General features: G+C 45.5%; 1 protein-coding gene across 1 annotated transcript in view; it reads left to right on the top strand.

Moving 5' to 3' along the window:
* MED12 (mediator complex subunit 12) overlaps nt 1–21,380 on the top strand; it is a 35,184-nt gene that overhangs the window by 699 nt on the left and 13,105 nt on the right. The window contains exons 2-26 of the mRNA XM_010714987.3: nt 13–148; nt 1,006–1,197; nt 2,880–3,039; nt 4,349–4,524; nt 4,813–4,923; nt 5,627–5,881; nt 8,035–8,181; nt 8,469–8,568; nt 9,007–9,143; nt 9,814–9,945; nt 10,334–10,460; nt 11,081–11,310; nt 11,757–11,837; nt 12,082–12,255; nt 12,587–12,731; nt 13,650–13,768; nt 13,919–14,062; nt 14,833–14,996; nt 15,222–15,353; nt 16,731–16,958; nt 17,161–17,305; nt 17,581–17,701; nt 18,390–18,491; nt 19,208–19,321; nt 19,538–19,701. Coding sequence (XP_010713289.3) covers nt 13–148; nt 1,006–1,197; nt 2,880–3,039; nt 4,349–4,524; nt 4,813–4,923; nt 5,627–5,881; nt 8,035–8,181; nt 8,469–8,568; nt 9,007–9,143; nt 9,814–9,945; nt 10,334–10,460; nt 11,081–11,310; nt 11,757–11,837; nt 12,082–12,255; nt 12,587–12,731; nt 13,650–13,768; nt 13,919–14,062; nt 14,833–14,996; nt 15,222–15,353; nt 16,731–16,958; nt 17,161–17,305; nt 17,581–17,701; nt 18,390–18,491; nt 19,208–19,321; nt 19,538–19,701 — 3,736 coding nt within the window. The remainder of the gene's footprint in view (nt 1–12; nt 149–1,005; nt 1,198–2,879; nt 3,040–4,348; nt 4,525–4,812; nt 4,924–5,626; nt 5,882–8,034; nt 8,182–8,468; nt 8,569–9,006; nt 9,144–9,813; nt 9,946–10,333; nt 10,461–11,080; nt 11,311–11,756; nt 11,838–12,081; nt 12,256–12,586; nt 12,732–13,649; nt 13,769–13,918; nt 14,063–14,832; nt 14,997–15,221; nt 15,354–16,730; nt 16,959–17,160; nt 17,306–17,580; nt 17,702–18,389; nt 18,492–19,207; nt 19,322–19,537; nt 19,702–21,380) is intronic.

Below are 21,380 nucleotides of genomic sequence, written 5' to 3'. Positions count from 1 at the left end.
GGGCCGTGTCAGCGCTGACCGCCCTTGGTTCCTTCCCCCGCAGGATGAGCTGACGGCCCTGAACGTGAAGCAGGGCTTCAACAACCAGCCCGCCGTCTCCGGGGACGAGCACGGCAGCGCCAAGAACGTCAATTTCAACCCGGCCAAGGTGAGAGCGAGCCCCCGGGGCTGCGCTGGAACGGGGCTCGGAGCGGCCCGTGTGTGTCGGCGTGTCTGTGAGCTGCCCCGCAACGCGGCGCTGCGGGAGCGGCGGCAAGAAACTTCTTCAGCCTGGGTTTGGTGGCGTCGTTGCCGTGGGAGAGGAGACGTGAGGGTTCCTGAGACATCGGGGGATGGAAATGTGGGGTTACATAACGGCCTTCTGCTCCGTGCTCCCGAAATCCAGGCGTTAACTGCCCCGCCTGCCTTACAGGGGGTGCTGGGGAGCTGATCCTGCTGAGCTGCTGCCTTGGCCTCTTGCTTTGGGGCTGCAGCTGTGACGGTGGGAAGTGTCACACGCCTGTCTCGGTCCTGACAGCCTCGGCATCCAGCATTTCTTACAGTAACTGTCTGCTAACAAGTGGGGAAAAAAGGCTTTGTAGCTCTTACCCGCCTTTCTCTGACCTGGGTGCTGTTTCTCCATCAGCTGGCAAGGACAGATATTAGGGAAAGTTCCTTCTGCAAAAGAGAGCAGTGATCACAGCACAGCTGCCCAGGTGGGGTCACCGTCCCTGGAAATGCTCCATTACGGTGGGCATGTGGCACTGAGGGATGTGGGGTTGGGCATGATGGGGTGGGTTGGGCTTGGGGGGTCTGGAGAGATCGTTTTTCCAGGCCTTTGATGATTCCATGAAGCATTCTTCTCGTTATAACAAAGGAAATTATTAACCGCTTTTTTGTGTTTTAGAAGTTTGTAACCAATGAGGCTTCTGGTTGGAAGCATGGATGGAATCTTAAGCATGTTGAGAAGATCATTGAGCTACAAAATACATTTTATCCTTTTTTTTTTTTCCTTTCTTGCTCCAGATCAGTTCAAATTTCAGCAGTATTATTGCAGAAAAGCTACGGTGCAATACACTGCCTGACACAGGAAGAAGAAAACCCCAGGTGAATCAGAAGGACAACTTCTGGCTGGTGACAGCACGTTCACAGAGTGCCATAAACAACTGGTTCACAGATCTGGCTGGAACAAAACCCCTCACTCACCTCGCCAAGAAGGTACATTACAAGAGAGGCTGCTAGTGAGGGCAGAGCACTGGCTCTATGCTTGCTGTTGAAGTATTTGATTGTTATTTGGAAGAGTTTTTCTAAATCTCTCGAAGTGTTCTGTTTAAAGAGCATCCCCAGGGTGTGTGTAGCACTGCTTGTGGTCTCCTCACTCAAAGAACTGGTCCTTTGTTATTTAGAGGTTTGGTTCAGCTTTGTCTCTTGGCTTGTGTGGTGTGACCGATTCACCTTAAAGCTGTCATCTGTTTCAGAAGAGCAGCTGCTGTTGCCTTTGGTCTGTTGTTTTGATGAGGAGAGGGTTTCCAAGTTCTCAAAAATCATAGTGAGAATTACTGCAAATAGTCAGCTGAGTGACTTCCCAGATTTCTGTTGCAGTGATGTTTGTTTCTGTTTTTAAGCTGGGAGGAGTATGTGTGTTAGCCTGGCTGAGAGCAGACCACAAAGTGTTCCTGGTCTGTGGGACCTAGGGCTAGGCATTGCCTTGGCTGCCCTGAATTGTGTAAAATGGAGAGGAAAGGTCCTGCTCTGCCATTTCCTAGGGCCTGACAACGAGGAGAGCTGACTGTTTTTCAGGGTGAGCCTATAAACAAGAGCCTAGGAATCTACTTTGTATTGTGGAAAAACATAATTTGCAGTTGCAAAATAGTGGCAGAGCACACAGTGTAGCAGCTGGAGCCTGCCTGGATTCTGAGTCGTCTTGGGAAAATAAAATTGCTGGATTTCCCCACAGTCTGTTTCTTAATAAACTGAAATCTTTCTTTGTATGTTGGCTGTCGATGTCCTGAGGTCATTGTGAAAATGTAAGACTTTGGAGGTCTCTCCCAGTTTCCTGCATTGCACTCCTTTGGTTTTTATGGATGTAGGCACAAAAACAGCTGCAGCTGGTAGCCAAGCAGTCTGTGTCTTTGAGGCAGTGGAGAATAATTGGGAAGAATGTAAGAAACAGGGAGTTAGCAATTCAACAGTTGGTAGTTTAGGGAACTTGAAATACCGACCCAGTGTGTCTGTACTCTTGGATTGTGTCTCAGGACTCTGAACACAGCATGTTTCTGCTCTCCATAGCGTCCCACGAAAGTGAGCTCCACTGCTGGACTTCTTTCTGTGGTGTGTTATCAATCCCTGCTCTATAAATCCACAGTTTGATGACTTCATTGACGTCCTCCAAAATCTTGAATTTTCAATCTTGGGTTATTGCATTCCTTCCTGCTGTGCCATTCGATTCCCTGTTTCTCACAGTCTTCTGTTGGCCACTTGTGATATTACAAGCCTTTCGTAACCATTCCATTTTGCTTACAAAACGAAGAGTCCTCTCTTCAATCTGTCCTCATACAGCAAATGCTTGTGCTTCTGACTCAGTCCCTACCCTGTACCTTTTGTAGTTGTTTACATCATCTGTGGAGGAGATCCTTAAAGCTGTTTGCAGGATTCACAGCAAGGATTTACAGTGATGTAATGATGTTTTCTGTCTTCTTTCGTTTTGCTTTGTCTTTGCTTATACTGAAATGCTGCTCTAGTGTTGCTTTCTGACCAAAGGTGAATTCCCTCAAGATGCAGAGCAGCACACTGTGTTTTTCCCCTGCACAGATGGCAATCCCTGCAGTGTGCAGGGTTGAACTGGAGTGGTTCCTGTCCACATCCGTGGTTGTGATTTCCCCCCCTCTGTTCTGTTACAGGTACCCATCTTTAGCAAGAAGGAAGAGGTCTTTGGCTATTTGGCAAAATACACTGTTCCAGTAATGAGAGCAGCCTGGCTCATCAAAATGACTTGTGCCTATTATGCTGCCATCACAGAAACCAAGGTGAAGAAGCGGCACGTCATCGATCCCTTCATCGGTGAGCACCTTGTGTGGAGCTCTGGGTTTGTCCATTCCAGGTGTTTCCTGCACAGCCTGCTCTTGAATGGTAGGAGGTAGCCTGGAAATTGACATAAATTCATTTCCTGCTGATAAATCCTGGTGTTTTAATGTGCAAAACTGTCTAAAACAGAGCTCACCTGAGAAAGTACTCTGTTGAAAAATAAGTTTTGGCAGCAAGCTTCCTTAAAGCCTACTTTATCTTTCTTCTCCTTCCTTCTCTAAACTCCCTGTTAAGTTCTGCTGTGCTCCTTTGCTGCATAACCTCTTTTCTTACCCTACAAAGACTGCAAATGTTATCACTTAACTACAGTTCATTATCTTCTCAGGTAGGTGAGTACATTTCCCAACAGATGATGTATATTATTCCCTGTTTGCGTTTCCAGTACCATTAAGCATTGTTGGGCCCCACACCTAATATCCTTTGCATTCTGGCCTGCTCCAGATTGCTGCACTGTAGGAGGGCTCCCCTGTTTTCTGGTTCTTACGGCTGTTGCTACTGGACCTGCCCAAACTCCCCTGAAAAGCAGTATTGGCAACTGGATTATCATTTTCTTTTTTGCTTATCTTTGGTATAGAAATTACATGGGCTGCTTGAATGCTGATTGCTTTGTTGGATATATTGATTCCATTCATTGTCCTGTTGGTTTGTCCAGCTGCTGACCCTTTAAGTCTTCTTTGTTTCAAGTTGTTGTATGTTTTGTCTTGTTTGTTTGTTTTTATCATCTGCATTGTTGTGGAAGATTTTAATCACGCTGCCATTTTGTGCATCAAGTTTCTCTCTTATGTATTTAAGTTTTGGTAAAAATACTTAATATAAAAGAAAAGAAAAAGATGATCATAGGTTTGTACTTGCATCTGAAATGGATTGAAAATGAGTCAGAGCTGAAGTGTTTCTGCTGTCTGGCAGGTGACTGAGGATGCTCAGACAGTCTGGCCTAATGCTGCTCTGTACTGGAAAGCATCTTTTGTCTGCTTGCTGATTCTCAGTAACAGATGTTGAGAAATGGGTCTTCACATCTTTTCTTGTACAAAGTGAATTCCTACCCCACCTCTCAAACTCAGATCTTTTTTCTCGCATTCCTTATTCTGTGGTTGCCCCTTTCTCACTGTTGCCCCCTGACCAGAAGCAAGGATAGTATGTGACGCTTTTCTTTCTTTGTCTTTCACTGTTTTCATATGAGAGGAACCCCTCTGGACTCCCACCCATCTGACACTCCAGCCTGTTCCTTGGTTCTTCTCCTTCTGTTTACCACTGCCCTCATTGCTGACCCGTTTCCTTTCTCCAGAATGGACACAGATCATCACCAAATATCTGTCGGAGCAGCTGCAGAAAATCGCAGAGTTTTACAGACAGCTCCCAGGGCAGAGCTGTGGGTCACCAGCTGGACCAATGCCCCAGGAGGTGGAACAAGCTTTGAAGCAGTGGGACTACAACGAGAAACTAGCAATGTTCATGTTCCAGGTGAGGGGCTGTGGAGGGGGCTGTGTGTGTGAGCAGAAAGGACGAGGGGAGCATATGCAGAGTGGTTTATTTCTTCAGAAAGGTCTCTTTCTATGAATAGACCTTTATGGGTTCATGTGGTTTAGAGCTCAGGAGTAGAACAAGAGCAATACCGAATTGTGCAAATCTCTAGAGTTATTTCTGGTATCAGTAGGCAAGCAGCTGCTGCCACTCCGTGATACCTTGGTGAGTGTAGCCTCATTGTAGCCTCATCTTTTGTCCATTTGCTCTGCCTCTGTCCTTGTGCAGGATGGCATGCTGGACCGGCATGAATTCCTGACGTGGGTGCTTGAGTGCTTTGAGAAGATACGATCAGGAGAGGATGAATTTCTGAAAATGCTCCTACCCCTGCTGCTGCGGGTGAGAAACATGCAGTGCTTCAGGAGAGCACTGATCTGTCTGTTGTCAGTATCCTCCTGACTAAGGGTTGATAAGCTGGTTTTTACTGTAAATACTAGGGAGTGTCCTTCCTAGCTAATGCAAGGACTTCTTTTTAATCCTGCTTTTTTTTCTGTTGTTTTTTTTTTTCCTCCTGTACTCTGCTTCCCTTCATTAAGCCTGGTAATCCCTGCCCATGTCATACCTGTGGTAGTTGGACTCCTGGCACCACTACATAGCAGTACTGTGCCATACACAATTTTGAGAGGGTCAATTTTGGGAGGGTTAGATTCATGATCCTTGAGGTCCCTTCCTACCCTGGCCATTCTGTGATTCTGTAGCAGGATGATGGGAAATGGTTTGAAGTTGAGGGAGGGAAGATTTAGGTTGGATGTCGGGGAAGTTCTTTCCTGTGAGAGTGGTGAGGTGCTGGAACAGCTGCCCAGAGATGCTGTGGATGCCCCGTCCATCCCTGGAGGTGTTCAAGGCCAGGTTGGATGAGGCCCAGGGCAGCCAGGGCTGGTATGAAATGTGGAGGTTGGTGGCCCTGCATGTGGCAGGAGGATGGAGACTCGTGATCCTTGAGGTCCCTTCCAACTCTGGCCATTCTGTGATTCTGGGAGGGTCAAGGATTTCTCCTGTGTTGCTTGTAATGAGGACTTTCTTACCTTGCTCTTTCCTACAGTACTCTGGAGAGTTTGTGCAGTCTGCCTACCTGTCCAGACGTCTAGCCTACTTCTGCACCCGCAGGCTTGCTATGCAGCTGGATGGTGCTGGTGGGCACCCACCCCACATCCTGTCTACGCAGACAGGGAATGCTCTTCCTTCAACTCCCACCCCTCAGCCTGCTACAGGGAATCCTCCTCCCAGCCCTTTTAGTGACTTACTGCTGTGTCCCCAGCACCGACCAGTGGTGTATGGGCTCAGCTGCATCCTCCAGGTAGGTCTGAGTAGCAGTTGATGACAGCAAGGTCAGCAGGAACAGTTCATATTGTATGCCATCACAGGAGGAAATCATTACAGCCAGAGACAGTAAATTCCTGAGTGTGGAAGCTTCAAAGTGTGAATTGTCAAAGGGCAGGTATTTGCTGATGTGTTACAGAGTGTTAGTACCAGACTTTAGTGCAGCGACGATGCCCTTGACTGACTTGTGTAAGAAGAACAGAGCCTTTTGCCCTGTTTACGTGTGCCTCAAATGGCTGGGAATGCTTTGCAGAAAAGAGAGTAAGTGAGAAAAGGATGTTTTTCCTACTGTTGTGTGTGCCATTAACAAATTGTCAGCTAGGAAATGAAGTTGTGCCAGAAATGAAGAGCAGCACTTGGCAATTTTTATTTTAAACCACCAAAACCAAAAATGTCAACCAAAACAAACAAACAAACAAAAACAACACTAAAGGCCAACTCTCTCACCTTGTTATAGGGAAAAACTTTAACTGTTGAGCCAGACCACGCTCTCAGAAGTGTGACAGCTGACTACAAAAAGGCATGGCTCTGAACTCCTGGTCTTTATACTTGGAATTAAGCCTTGCCTCATGGTAAAAGGGCAAGGTTGCTGAAGTCTCAACGATAGTTATGTTTGAAGGGCAAATACTATTGTGTAATTGGTGTACCTAGTGTCACAGGGAGATAGGTGAGTTCTGTTCAGTGTAGTTGTTCATGTTTGTGTTTTTCTCCTTCGAGGGGAGTTGCATGGTCAGGTGGATCCCTATGCAAGCACTGGAGATTGTCCCCTTCCAAGGGAGCACAGGAGCATGTTAAAGCAGAGAAGCTTCCAGAGAGTGCAGGATGGAGCAGGAGGTGGAAAGGAAGAGAGCACAGAGCTTGGGAACCTGCAGCTCAACAGAAAAACTGAGCTCAGGGAGCCCTGACAGGATCAAGAAGCAGCCAGCCAGCTCACAAAGAGGATAGAAAGAGAATTCCTAGCTGACTAGAAGTAAGATTCCTTCTGTAAGAGTCTAGAGAGCAAGGCGTGGGTTATAAATAACCCCTTTGTATTTCTGCTAAGCCTTTCTTAGTCACTTTCAATTTAGAACGTTGCTGTTCTAGTTTCTGTATGGTAAAACGTTGCTTTTTGAATATAAAAGTCCTGTGTTTGGAAGCTCACTGTAGGGAAAACATGAGTATGTATACACCCCAAAGATTTGGCTGATTTAAAGTCTGTACAGAACCTGCTTAAAAAGTTCAATTTCCAATTACTTTATTATGGTTGGCTTATATTTACTAGGTATCACGAGCTTATCTGAGGAAAGATCTACGGATTTTCTGATCTGCAAATAGTAAATGAGGCTAAGGCAGAACAAAATCTAATAGCTAGAAGCTGGAGCTGAGTAGAGTCAAGCTGGAAACATGCATTTCTAACAGTGTATGATATTACCTTTTGCTCAGATGTCTCAGAAAGTTGATGGATTCTTTGCTTTAAGTGTTTGTAGCAGCCCTCATTGTTCATCTGAATGCCTGGCTCCTCATGAGCCAGAAGTTTTAGGGCTGTATCCTAAAAATCATTAAATGAAGTTTCATCTGTGTGGGTGTCTGTACAAGATCATACAGGAATGAAAACATGTACAAGGGTATTGTTATTATAGTCAAAATCATAATTATTCAATAATACAGTGTAATGAATTTAGGTCTGTTGACTCAATTTTCTTCTCACACTTGGTGCTTGATGAGGATTGTAAGTCAGCAGTGTAAATGCTGCTCTTGGGCCAGGAGAGTTGGCCTGTGTGTTGACAGCGTGAATTGTAAGATAATAATCTGTTCAGGAGCAGCAGAGGGATCTGCAGTGAAGAGTTGATGCTTTTGAATAACCTGGAACTCCACTCTGGCTTCTTAAGCATGCCTAGTCCAAGACATTAAATACAGCAAAAATATTAGTCTTTTCCTTTCTATTCTCAGTCTTTAGCTTGAGGAGTTTTTCATTCAAAGCTGCAAATCACCACCACCAGAAAAAAACCCGACAAAAACTGAAAAATAATAAATGCAACATGATGTATACCTGGGAAATAGGATAAGGATGTGATTCTGCAGAGAGTAATTTAACTTTGAGTGTTTTACCCTTGATTTGCTCAGTGATACTAAATTGTCTATTTGCTGCAGAGTATAATTTTGTGTTGCCCAAGTGCCCTTGTGTGGCATTACTCATTGACTGACAGCAGGATAAAGACTGGCTCTCCATTGGACCACCTGCCCATTGCCCCATCCAACCTGCCCATGCCAGGAGGGAATTCAGCCTTTACACAGCAGGTGAGCAGCTTTCAGAAAAGGGAGACCTGGTGGTCCAGGATAATAGCTGTATTGTAGCTCTTTTGAGGTTTTCTTTTCCTTTTGTGTATGAGCACAACCAGAGGTGCTGTCGCACTCCCAGGGAATTAACTGCTGCCATTCTACTGTAAGCAAAATGCTGTCCTTGGAAGCTGGGCAAAATCTAACCTCAAGTAGAGCTACTCTTGCCTTCTTTGTTTTATGAGAACTTTCTACACAGGACTTCTAAGATGTCCTCTTGAATGTTTACACAAGTCTGGTGCTTCTAGGTTCGTGCAAAGCTCCGTGAAATTGAGCAGCAGATAAAAGAACGTGGCCAAGCTGTGGAGGTTCGTTGGTCCTTTGACAAGTGCCAGGAAACCACAGCAGGTAACTTGCTGTAGGTTACAGTTTTTCTCCCCTGTTCTATGGGTTATCCTTATAAGCTTCCTGTCTGATTATTTTCTTTATTTTTCCCATGTGCTGGCATTGGTATTCAATGTCAGCCGTGAAAAGAAGCAAATAGATCGTTTTCAGTGCAGAATCTTGTGTGGGTCAGTTTCCCTGAGCATAGCAGGAGTGTCTGTTACTGGAAGCTGGGAATTTGTACCAGAGGATTGTAGCTTGTTATGCATGCCACGTTCTGATGCTTTCCCCTAACATCTGCTGTTGGCCTCTGAGAGACATGATACTAAGCTAGATAGATCCTTTCCTGACAGCTTTTTTTAGGCAATCTCCTGAGCAGCGAGCTCTCAGACTGTTTTAATGAAGAGACTTTTGTAGCAGTTGGGAAACATGATTTTTTTTTTTTTCTCTTTTCCCTTCCAGGTTTCACTATTGGCCGTGTCTTGCACACGTTAGAAGTTCTGGACAGTCACAGCTTTGAAAGATCTGACTTCAGCAACTCTTTGGATTCCTTGTATAACAGAATATTTGGGTTGGGTCCAACCAAGGACAGTCATGAGGTACCTTGGGACTTTGGTGCTGGGCCCTGTCTTGGAATTGGCTGTGTTCTTTTTATTATATTTCATAGTTACTGTCCTGCATCTGTTGAGAGATGACTAGGTGATGGCCTGTGGCCAAGAGATGCAGTCCCTGTTGAACACAATTCTGTGCAGCCTTAAGTTGGGGAGGTACTAAAGTGACAGTGTGGGGTTATGTGCTCATCTGAGTGCATGCTAACAAATGTGCATGAGTCTGAGACAGTCCACACGGCTCATTGAAGAGAGTGATCTATTCATGTTATTCACTGCATTGGTTCCTGGAAGTGAGCTGCAAGGCTGGTAGTTTGCATATTCGATATAATGCTCTTGTAAAACTGTGTTTCACTGTGTGCCTAAGATTCACACTTTGTAGATATGCTGCTGAAAGAGCTGATTTTCTGAAGCAAAGCCAGCCTGCAGTATTGCCAAAGGATGTGGCTTACCCTGTGCTGCAAAATGGAGTCAAACAGAGTCAAAGCAGGAAGGCTCTATCTTGACATCTTTGCCCCTGCTAGGATGGCAGGGATGTAGCAAACTTCGAGCTGTGCTCTACCAAAAGCTGGGCTCCCTGTGCCATCCAGCCTAGGGCCTTCAGCCTGCCCACCTTTTCTTTCTGACTCACATTCTCATAGAAGTTCTTCCATCTCACCAGATCTCCCCAGATGACGATGCAGTGGTGGCCTTGCTGTGTGAATGGGCTGTCAGCTATAAACGCTCTGGACGCCACAGGGCAATGGTTGTGGCCAAACTCCTGGAGAAACGTCAAGCAGAGATAGAGGCTGAGGTAAATCCTTATTCTTAGGAGGCTAGCCACAGTAAAGCAGAGCAGAGGTTACCTACCTTCAGTGTGTTGCAATGATGAAAAGCAAAGGCCAATCAACCTCTTAATGCTTGCGCTGTTAATTGTGGCATTTGCTCCATCTAACCCAAAGCAGCAAAATAAGTTTTGTTTTCTGTGTTCCATTTTTTGGATGCTTCTGAAGACAGTTAGGTGCTTGTGGTGCACAAGTAGCTGCATGCTTGGAGAATGTAAAGTAGCTTACAGAAACCTGTGTGATAGCTTTCCCATAAGTGCAAGCTAAGAATGATCTCTTCAGGCTTCTTTTTTTGAGTTTATGGGCATTGAGTTTCTCTTCAGGGACAGTGATTGGTACTTCTGTCTGTTTCTACAGAGATGTGGGGACTCTGAAGTTGTGGATGAGAAAGGCTCCATCTCATCAGGCTCTCTCTCAGCAGCCAGTGCCCCCGTCTTCCAGGATGTTCTTATGCAGTTCCTTGACACTCAAGCTCCTATGCTAAGTATGTCACAAGAATTTTTAGTCTCATCATTTCTAGGTTTCCCTCTTCTGCAAATTCTCAGTTAACATGCTGTTTTTCTGTATGTAAGTCCTGGATGTACCCACATTATCTCTCTGGCTTCTTTGCAATCTAGAGCATGCTTTGGAGAGGAAGGTAGTGCAGAAGCCCCTCTGTTAACAGAACGTTGAACAAGAATAAATGAGCATAGGCTAATTTAGAGTTAATTTGGACTGAGAACTAGATGGAAGTTTCTGACTTGTAAGTGACAAAGCTCTGAAGTAACCTCTGAGTGTAATGATTACAAACAGATTAATTAAGGAGGGCAGGATACAACTCTGAATGATGTGGGGGACTGTGTGTTTGTATACCCAAGGATGGCACTTTCAGTCTAAAGTCCTATATCTCTAAATGGAGAGGTTTTCACTTATTTATTTGCCACCTGTTGAAGGTGAGCTTTCTGGTTCTGACTTCTGCTGCAGTCTCAGAACTGTGTATCAGTCACTTAGCATGTTGAGACCTCTAGAAACACTTTCTCTGTGAACATAGGTGTGGTGGCTGCTGCTGCTCTCGGTGTTGCAGAAGAACTCTGATAGCACTGTCTGCCGTTGCTCTCCTTTCAGCTGATCCTGGGAAGGAGAATGAGAAGGTGGAGTTTTTTAACCTGGTGCTGCTATTCTGTGAGCTAATCCGACACGACGTCTTCTCTCACAACATCTACATGTGCACACTCATCTCCCGGGGTGATCTTGCCATGGATTCTCACGGACCTCGTCCTCCCTCACCCTTCGATGACCCTGCTGAGGAGCACGACAGGAAGGAGACAGAAGGAAACAGTGGGATCAAGCTAGAGGTGAGAAGACAAAATGCACACCTCTCCTGTGCGCTTCCTCTTGTTCTGCTTCTCCACTCTTACCAGCTTTGCAGACTCCTTGCTATTACTTTCTGGAAGATGCACCAGTGACTCATGTTTCTCATTTCCCCAAGCTATTTCCTTAGCACTTCAGTTGCAAAAGTAGAAGCTTATGTTCTAAGTGGGTGGAAAGGTCTTGCAGAATGTAACGGGGTAGATAGGGAAATCTCACTCTGAGCAGCATATCAAGTGCTATGCAAGGCCTGTCTCTGTTGTCAGGTGTTTGTAGCATATGTGATTCCGACTGAGTTTCTTTTGCCAGGCACCATCCTTGTCGGCAAACTGCTGTCACTGTCCAACGTGGAAGTGGTGTTGCTGCAGTAAATGAATCCTGTTTTGTTTCCTGGTATATTATTGAGATGTAAAGCTGCTCTGTCTGTTCTCAGGACACAGGTCTTTCTGAGCCCATGGACATTGACCACAATTCCAGCACGATCTTTGATGACATGGAGAAGACAGATTTTTCGGTATGTGCTTGCTTTTTCTGCCTGCTACTCAGAGAGTAGATCAGTATGTTGTGCTGGCACCAGGGACAGCACGTGCCTCACTTCTGTGCGGGTGCTCCCTCTCTACTGTAGAGCCAGCATGCTGCAAGTGCCTAACTTGTAAGGTAGCTGACACTGTGAAAAGGTCTTCTTGGCTTCTTTCATCTGTCTTAATTATGGCATGACTGTGTTCCCTAGCTGCTTTGTTGTTCTTCTACCTTCCTAGATGTTTTCTCCTCCAATGCATTGTGAATCTAAAGCCAGCCCTTCCCCTGAGAAGCCAGATCCTGAAAAGGAAGCAAAGCCTCTGCTGAAGGACAAGTCTGCAGAAGGAATGCTAGCGTCTTTGTATGACCAGCCTCGGCACATCCAGTATGCAACACACTTTCCTATTCCTCAGGTATGAGACCTGCTCGTAACCCTTTTCCTGCTGCTGCCTTGTGCTCTGATAACCAGGCTGCTGTGTTTCCCTGCAGCACTGTAAGCATGAACCTAACAGAGCAGAGTTGAACCTGATATCTTTCTGTTCCATTACTGGGTGGGTGAGGAGTGCAGTCGTGCTCTTCTGCATTGCTGCAGGAGAGTGATCTACTTAAGGCATCTCTTTGCTAACTCCCAGAGCAACTTTGAGATGAAGCTTTCTCTTTGCTTTTATGAGATCCAGATGCGAAACAAGATTAAAGCATTCAGCTTGATAGTTGCTAACGCAGTTCTTTCTCTTGGTTCCCCAGGAGGAATCGTGCAGTCATGAATGTAACCAACGGTTGGTAGTTCTTTTTGGGGTTGGAAAACAACGGGATGATGCTCGGCATACAATCAAGAAAATAACCAAAGACATCCTGAAAGTTTTAAACAGAAAGAGTACTGCAGAGACAGGTTAGTATTGCTCGAGCCACTCCTTTCTGAAAAATGAGTGTCTTTCCAGTTGACTGCCTCCTTTGTCTGGAGTCTCACAATGAAAGGATTTCATATGATCTGCGGTGCCTGGTTGGCTGTATCAGTCACTGACTGTCTGGGATGGTGCTCTGTTCTCAAATAATAATGAGCAGCGAATAAGATTTGTTTCCTCCTGCCTAGATGTGTTTAATTGAATTTACCTTCTTCAGTAGGTGCTTAACTCATGTCACTACCAAAGTGAGACCCTGGCCAAAAACGTGGCATTTTCAAACTTTATTTTCTGAAGCTCTACCATTTAGATCTTTGCACAAAAGCAATGAGAACTTTGCCTATGAATGTTAGGCAAATACCCCAACTAAGTGTAGTTATGCTAAACGTGTTGTTTAGGATGGCAGATTTGCATAGCTGTGTCAGTGCCAAGAGGAAACCTCTAATTTCTATTGATTGAGAATCTGGCTTCATTTTTTTTCTCTTTTTGTTAGTCTGATTCTTGAAAGACAACTTGAAATATGGTGTGATTCTTCAAAGGTGGCATGCTCTAACAAGCTTTCATGCTGAGCCATCTTCAGTCCAGAACAACTGTTCTCACCAAGGAGTCAGTGTTTCTTCTAAACTGGGGGGAATATATTTTCCCCCTTCACTTGGGATAAACTGGATGTTAACCCTGCTGTTGTTCTCAGCCTAGAAATTCCTTCTTGACAGTTTATTGTTGTGAATTCAGAATGGTCCTTATCAGCTTAGATCAGCTTAGGGATGGAGGATCAGGTTCTTTGGCTGTGCTGCTTGGCAGTGGCTGGTCTTGCTGAAGGACTGGCACGTGCTGATGACTGATGTCTACTCCTTTTCTGATGAGGAAGGTAGTCCAATACTGTTTTCTGGTCCTCTCAACTTTTGTAGGTGGAGAGGAAGGCCAGAAGAGGAAAAAGAGCAAGCCAGAAGCATTCCCAACAGCTGAAGATATCTTTGCAAAGTTCCAGCACCTTTCTCATTTTGATCAGCACCAAGTCACATCTCAGGTATGAAACCTTCAAAGCTGCTGTCTTCTTTGAGTCCTGACTGTGTCCCTTTATGTTACCGAGGACAGCTTCCTGCAGGGAAAAGGTGATGGGGCTGCTGAGGGGCTTCTTCAAGGGGAGGTAGTACAGTGTGTCACCTTCCACTTGCAGGTATCCCGCAATGTCTTGGAACAGATCACCAGCTTTGCCTTGGGCATGTCCTACCACCTGCCTCTGGTACAGCATGTGCAGTTCATCTTTGACTTGATGGAGTATTCACTCAATATCAGTGGTCTTATCGACTTTGCCATCCAGGTAAGCACAGTGCTGAAGTGTCCCCTGGGGGATCAGTTCATCAGCCTGAAACGCAGTAGATATGTGCTGTGATAGCTGGGCTTCTGTTGGGGTTCTCTGACCTGTGTGGTGGAGGTGGTCAGAACTGATGGTCATTGCAGTTTTCCTGGGCTGCAGCTGTTAGGAATAGGTCGTTTGCAGCAGGTAGTCTTACATGTCCTGTTGCAAGGATTATTTTTCCAAAGGTTTCAGGGTTGTTCTCAAAAGATCTACGTTGCATCTCTTCAGCAAGGCCTTGTTGTGAGTGAGGAGGGGAATATCTCTCTTTGGCTAGTTTCCTGCCTTGCTCTCCTGGAGAGATCCTTGGTGTATGACAGCACAGGCTGCCTTCCAGTTCCTGCTAAAATTCTGTTGCTGTTTTATATGCCTTTGACACTTGTCTTCTGGAGCCTTGCTGTGACTGCCAATGGAATTGAGATTATAAGCCTTAAAAAGGTAGGATCTCCATCTACAGTGAGGTTTGTGCAGGACAGAAGTGCCAGAAGAGCTGTCTGCTACTGTCCATGGCCATATCTCTCTGACACCCAGGCGCTGGCCTGCTGTTGTACTGCCTGAGACGTTGTGCCTGAATGCTGAGCACTGACTGTTCCTGGGTCACATTCTAGGCAGAAAGTGCAGGCCAGTCCCTTTTCCTGGCAGGCCCTATAGAATATGGGTGTGGTGTACCTGCTCCATCTCTGACGTTCCTTACCCCTGTGGCTGTTGAAGGGTTTTTCTGTCATTGGGTGCAGTTGCTGAATGAACTGAGCGTGGTGGAGGCAGAACTGCTGTTGAAATCCTCCGACCTTGTTGGCAGCTACACCACCAGCTTGTGCCTGTGCATCGTGGCTGTGCTGCGGCACTACCATTCCTGCCTTATACTGAACCAGGACCAGATGGCTCAGGTCTTTGAAGGGTAAGGGAGCCTTCCCCTCATCACATGGAAAGGACTTACGAAGGGCAGGGATGTATCTTTGTTCTAAAAGGTAGCAACATCATGCTTGAGGGTTCAGCTCACAGAATTTGAGGGGAAAGGGATTTGTTGTCCAGTTAGCACTGCCGCTGTGAACTCAGCGTAATGAGTCTGTATTCCTTCAGATTCTCTTTTTATGTTGCTGCAGCTTTTTTTGTCTCTATACAGTCTGTGTGGGGTGGTGAAACATGGCATGAACCGCTCGGATGGCTCCTCAGCAGAGCGATGTATCCTGGCCTATCTCTACGACCTGTATACCTCCTGCAGTCACCTCAAAAGTAAATTTGGGGAGCTTTTTAGGTGAGTCTGAGGCAAGTGGAGTGCTGTGGGTGCCTGCCAGTGTAGCAGTTGGTGTTAAGCTTTGTGTGCAACCTTGTTTGGTGGAACTGTCTGAGAAATGCTCTCAGTAGGGACCAGAAGTTTTGGGATGAGTGCCTATTTTGTCTTCTCCAGCAGCCCTTGCTCTGTATTAGTGTTTCAGTGCAGGTGTTTGGCAGGGATATTTAAGCTCAGGTGTTACCCCTGTTGAGAGGCTGTGAGAGTTGCTTGTGCCTTGGTGTGGGCTCTGAGCTGATTGAGTTTCTGGCTGCTGAGTGCCTTTAAAGTCTTTTTTGACAGAACTGAAAGCAGGAGGAAATGCATTGGAGTTCTGCGCAGGAGCCATCACACAGATGGAAATGAGAAACATGATATCAGTGTAACTGAATTCCCAAAAGCTATTCAGCAAGCCTTTAATGTAAACAGCTACAGATAAAAGGGAATGTCCTCTTGCAACAATAGATTGGAGGTTGATACAAGGAGTAGGAAGATGTTTCATTTTTGAGGATGATCCCTCTCTAAGAAACCCCACGGGACTCTGCTAGTGCTTGTGTTTTTCAGCATATCAAAGGTTGTATGAATGCTGATATCAAAGTTTTTGATATAACTGTTATCAATCATATAAAACTCAAAGTGCCTGCACGTCAGTAGAACCCAATGGTGATGACTGGATGATAAACTGGCAGATGAAATTTAGTGTCATTAGACAAAATAATGCACGTAGGATCATCCTCATTGCCTCCCTAACTCTACAAACCAACGGATATATATTACCAGTCAGATAAATGATCTTGTGATTGTAGTAAATACATCAGTGAAAATGTCTTCTCAGTGTTCAGGAGCGGTCAAAAACCAAATGAAATGTTAGGTATTGTTTGAAAAGAAATGGAGAACAGAATGGAGGGCATCGTTAGGCCACCATATAAATCATGGTGCAATTGTACCTTTGGTTTTTTGGGAACCTGATTTCAAAAAACGCTCAGTAAGGTTAGGTATGGGGGGGTCGTGTGTGGATGGACGAGAGGTGGTTTGAAATGTGATTTGAGCATGCCTGTCTTGCTTTTAAACTCCTCTGGGCATCAGCTGTGTGGACACCAAAGGCTGAACTAGATGCTTCCCCAGTCTGACCTGGAATGACCATTCTCATGCTGTGCACACTGTGCCCTCCCAGTAACTTCCAAGTACTCTCACAATAAAGAAGCACCTGATCTGAGCCAGTCTTTATGGTACAAACTGATCTCCACACAATCTTGCCCAAGGCTGTGTTTATCTTACATGGGATTGCTTTGCTTATCAGAGTTCAGTGGAAAAGAGTTGGGTTTTTTCTGTGCTCCTAATCTTCTTTCTCGTCCTGTTTAGTGACTTCTGCTCCAAGGTGAAGAACACAATCTACTGCAATGTTGAGCCATCTGATTCCAACATGCTATGGGAACCAGAGTTCATGATCGACACTATTGAAAATCCATCTGCACATAACTTCACGTACACCAACCTGGGCAAGAGCCTAAATGAAAACCCAGCAAACCGCTACAGTTTTGTCTGTAATGCACTTATGCACGTGTGTGTGGGGCACCATGATCCAGACAGGTAAGAAGCAGAGCTTTCGTGGTCCTCTTGAGACAGACAAATCTTTAGCTGGGGATAAGAAAGACAGTAGCCTTTGTTTGGCTGTCTTGGGGAGAAAGGAAGAGAGAGCCAAAGCTGAGGTGCCTTCGGGAATCGCTCCCCAGCTGTGTGCATGAGTGGCAGTGTTGACCTTCTGCTTTTTTGTTATTTATTTACTTAACAGGGTGAATGACATCGCCATCCTGTGTGCTGAACTGACTGGTTACTGCAAGTCTCTAAGCGCCGAGTGGCTGGGTGTGCTTAAAGCTTTGTGCTGTTCCTCCAATAATGGGACCTGTGGTTTCAATGATCTCCTCTGCAATGTTGATGCAAGTGCAAACGTTTGAAAGGGGGGAAAGGAAGTGAATCAAGAGTGAAGGGTTCCATTGGGAGGAGGTGGAAATAAACAAGGGATGGAAGCTTTGCTTTCTGAGGACAGGGAAAAGGCTTTGAATGCCAGAGCTACCGTTTGGTGCTTATTGCAGCCTTTGCTGATCCTGGGGTTACGGGTGCTTCCCCTGCTAGCTCCTAGTTAGTCTAAGAAATTGTTGATAGAGGGAGTGAGGCAGTGTCTGTTGTGATCACTGGCTGATCTCTCTTTCAGGTCAGTGACTTATCTTTCCATGACTCCTTGGCCACCTTTGTTGCCATTCTCATTGCCCGGCAGTGCTTGCTGCTGGAGGACCTCATTCGCTGTGCTGCTATCCCTTCACTCCTCAATGCTGGTAAGTGCATCCCTACAGAAAGCTGGTGTTGTTCACAGTGCTGGCACAAGAGACTGTGCTTAGTGAATGCTTAGTGATCCCCATAGTTGTGAAACCTGCCTCCAATTGGTATAGTACAGTACTTGAGAATTGAATATTTTAGAGAGTTTCTGGCCTTTTGTTTCCCTTCAAAAACTGGTACTGGTAAGGTTTTTCAAGATCTTACTATCTGGAGTTTGTGCAAAAGCTGAACTCGGCATGGGCTGATGTGTTCAGCCACGCTGTCTGACCAATGCACTCAGCCCTGAACTCCAGCAGAGCAGTTCCTGCTGCTGTGGTGAGGTTCAAGTCAGCATTTTGGCTACAGCAGCCAGCTGACCACTTGAGCCCCATAGTGCCAGAGCCACTCTGCCTCATTCTGACACCAGCCTTCCCAGTTTGCTCTGGGAATTGCAGCATCCAAGCTCAGACAGGGTGAAGTAGAAAAGATGGAGCAAGCAGAATGCAGCACGTGTCACTGGGGATAATACTGATGTATTTGCTCACTTGCATGTTAATTGCTGCACATGCTCCCTATCTGCAAATACAATAAAGCTGCTGCAGCTTCTCAACTGGCTGCTCCAGGGCAGTGCACTATGAATAGCTTTTGGATTGAGAGTCAGCTGTCCCAGCACTTACGAAATCTCAGTTGACTGTTTTCTTTACATAGCCTGCAGTGAACAGGACTCTGAACCAGGAGCACGTTTGACCTGCCGGATTTTACTCCATCTGTTTAAGACTCCGCAGCTGAATCCATGCCAGCAAGATGGCAGTAAGTGAATGAAAGTAAAGTCTGTCTTTATTGTGAAAGTACTGAGGCTCCCGCACCCCAAGAAAAGAGATGCTGGACCCTATGATTAGAGATCATGACCTGCCTGCTTAGAATGAAGCAGGCAAAGCCTCATACACTGCTTTCTGTGAAGGACAAAGAACAATATCCTTCCATTTATGTCACTCCATGGTAGCCTGGCATGTTGGGGGTGGAGGCTCTGGAGGCCAGTAACCCACCAGTAGAGGTGGCTTTGCTGTCACTGAGCCATTAGAGTAATGATCACTTCTTTCTTTCTCTCTTGTCTAGAGCTTTGTAGACCCTCTTAGCTTGGTGCCAGAAGCTGTTATTTTACATCACTCCCTTTTTGTCTGATGATGGAACCAGTCCAGGAGGCTGTTTTTGGCTCCTCATCAGTATCCTTATGGCTCAGATCTCTAAATCCAACCCATATTCTAGATTAGAGTCCTGTTGAAGTTCATGTCACAGGCACTGCTCCCCATTTGGATTTCATGGTTCAGTTGTCACGGCATGATTGGCACTGTGCTGCGTGAAACTTAATTAAACTGACCCCATGTTACAGCTGGAAAAAAAAGACTAGCCTCAGGATTCCCTAAGCTTGATTCTGTGGTACTGGCTGGTGCATAATACAGGCAGCTCTGGAGTCTGTGCCTGCCTTTCTTCCTGAGTATTGCCCTTCCCTATTGTCCTCTTTGCAGACAAACCCACGGTGGGAATCCGTTCTTCTTGCGACCGTCACTTACTGGCAGCTTCCCAGAATCGTATTGTGGATGGAGCAGTCTTTGCAGTTCTGAAGGCTGTCTTTGTTCTGGGTGTGTACCTGAATGTTTTGGGGAGGCTGTGGAAGGTGGTGCTTTTTTACATGGGGGTAGATGTGCTGGCTGTAAAGAGGACCAGAGGAGATCTGCTTTCTTGTGTATGCAGAGTGATCACTGGTTGCAGGAAGTTTTCAAAAGCTCGGGGTGTTTTGGGGGTCAGGCTTTGGGTTTGGCATTGATGGTTAAGTAATGCTTGTCCTTTCATTGTAGGAGATGCAGAACTGAAAGGCTCTGGCTTTTCCCACCCTGGAGGTGTTGATGATCTGATGGATGATGAGCTGGGTACCAGGAAGGCTGGTGGTCGGGTAGTAACTGTAGAAACAGCTAGCCTGGATATTTATGCCAAGTATGTACTGAGGAGCATCTGCCAACAGGTAAGTCTGTCCCATCCCTGGGCTTGTCCTTATCCTTATTGCAGGCAGATGCATCCTGTCTGGCTTTCTGCATTTTGGCTTTCACAGGTATTTCACAGGTATTTTGGCTTTCACAGCTATCTGTGAAACATCAGTAAAGAACTAGCTGTGGTTCTGCCAGGTGATGGCGCTAAGGGCTGCTCACCAGCACAAAAGAGAGGGGGGGAGGAAAAAAGAAAAAAAAGGAAACAGCTCTGAAGAATTAGGTGCTGCAGTATGCAGGGACTGCATATCCTTTTTGACTCTGGCAGCAGCACAAGGCTCTTGTCCAAGGAGGGGAGTGCTGGGAGCGGTTTGCTGAGATGTGTGCTGGAGGCAAAGAAGATAAGCTTAAGAAAGACAGCTTGTTCAAGTGATAAATTGTGCCTCTCAGAATGCAGCTTAAGTGTTGCTTGCAGCTAGGCTGTTAACGTATCCCTGGGCTTTGCAGTGCCCTGTTCAGTTAATTAAAGAAACAAAACCAAAAATCTTTTGCTCTGACAACATCAGTGATTCTGTTCCTTTGAGAAAAATTGATATTTGAAGAACTGAAACTTGTCTGATGGGATACTTGGTTGCAGACTGGAAAGTCTGTTTGTTCTACCTAATGAAAAATAGGTGCTGAAGGGTATCTTTGGCTGCAGTTACAGATTTATTATATCAGCAGGAAGGATGCAGTGCTGCAATTTGAAAGGCACATCTGCTTAGTGTGGTGCTATGCTTATGCTCTGTGATGCAGTTGTTTATTAAGTGGCTCGTTAAACAGTAGTGTTACCAGTTTCCAAGGAAGAATTGGGACTGCGTGTTTAAGAGCATAAATACAACATAGTTGGTGCTGCTGAATTCTGACTGTAACACTAACAGAAATAGATCTTCTCTTGCTGGTTCCAACCTGTGTATGAGGGACTCACAGGAGATAGAATGTGTGTATGGGAGGGAATAGCACTGATTGCTGACAGAACTGCTTGTGTAAGAGTAAGTGTTTGAGCAGACACCAGTGAGTGCCACCAGACTGTGCCAGAGCTCCTGCCACAGGACTGTGAAGGATAAGTGAAATGATATGTTTATCACTAGCACCTCCAGGGCAAGCAGAACTCATAGTATCAATTCTGGAATGGCTGTCAAATGCCTTAAGCCATAGATGGTGATGTCTCAAACTCAGAAACTGTTGCATCTCCTATTCAGTCATATATTTTATTAGTCATGAGGGTGGGGTTGAGAAGTAGATTATTAAACCTATAGCTTATTTCTGTAGGTGCTAATGATTTATTATGACCTAACTGCTGGTCTGCCCTTTAGCCTGTTCAGATTAGTAGATGTAATAGTGATCAACCCTTTGAAAAGATTAATTCTCAGAACTGTGATAAGCCACATTGTTGAGAGTATGAACCAAGAGGGAGGTTGAGTCAAAGCTGCTAACTTGAGTCTGATGGTTGGGGTAGTAGAGTTGTCCATAATGCTCAAAAAAGGTGTTTACAGTGCTCTCCTGTGAAGAGAGGTGAAAGGCTCTGATTCATGCTTTACTTAGTGCTTAGTGCTTCTCCTTTCCTCTTTACTTCTCATTGGAAGAATTCTCTGATTTAGGCTTACTGTGCTGCTACAGAAATGTTTTATATAGTAGTTCTCTGTAGATTTTAATTTCATTAATGAGACTAATTGAT

Source organism: Meleagris gallopavo, chromosome 9 (assembly GCF_000146605.3).
Source record: "Meleagris gallopavo isolate NT-WF06-2002-E0010 breed Aviagen turkey brand Nicholas breeding stock chromosome 9, Turkey_5.1, whole genome shotgun sequence".
Taxonomy (NCBI): domain Eukaryota; kingdom Metazoa; phylum Chordata; class Aves; order Galliformes; family Phasianidae; genus Meleagris; species Meleagris gallopavo.
Note: the sequence above shows the minus strand (reverse complement) of the source record. Positions and strands in the feature narration are given on the sequence as shown.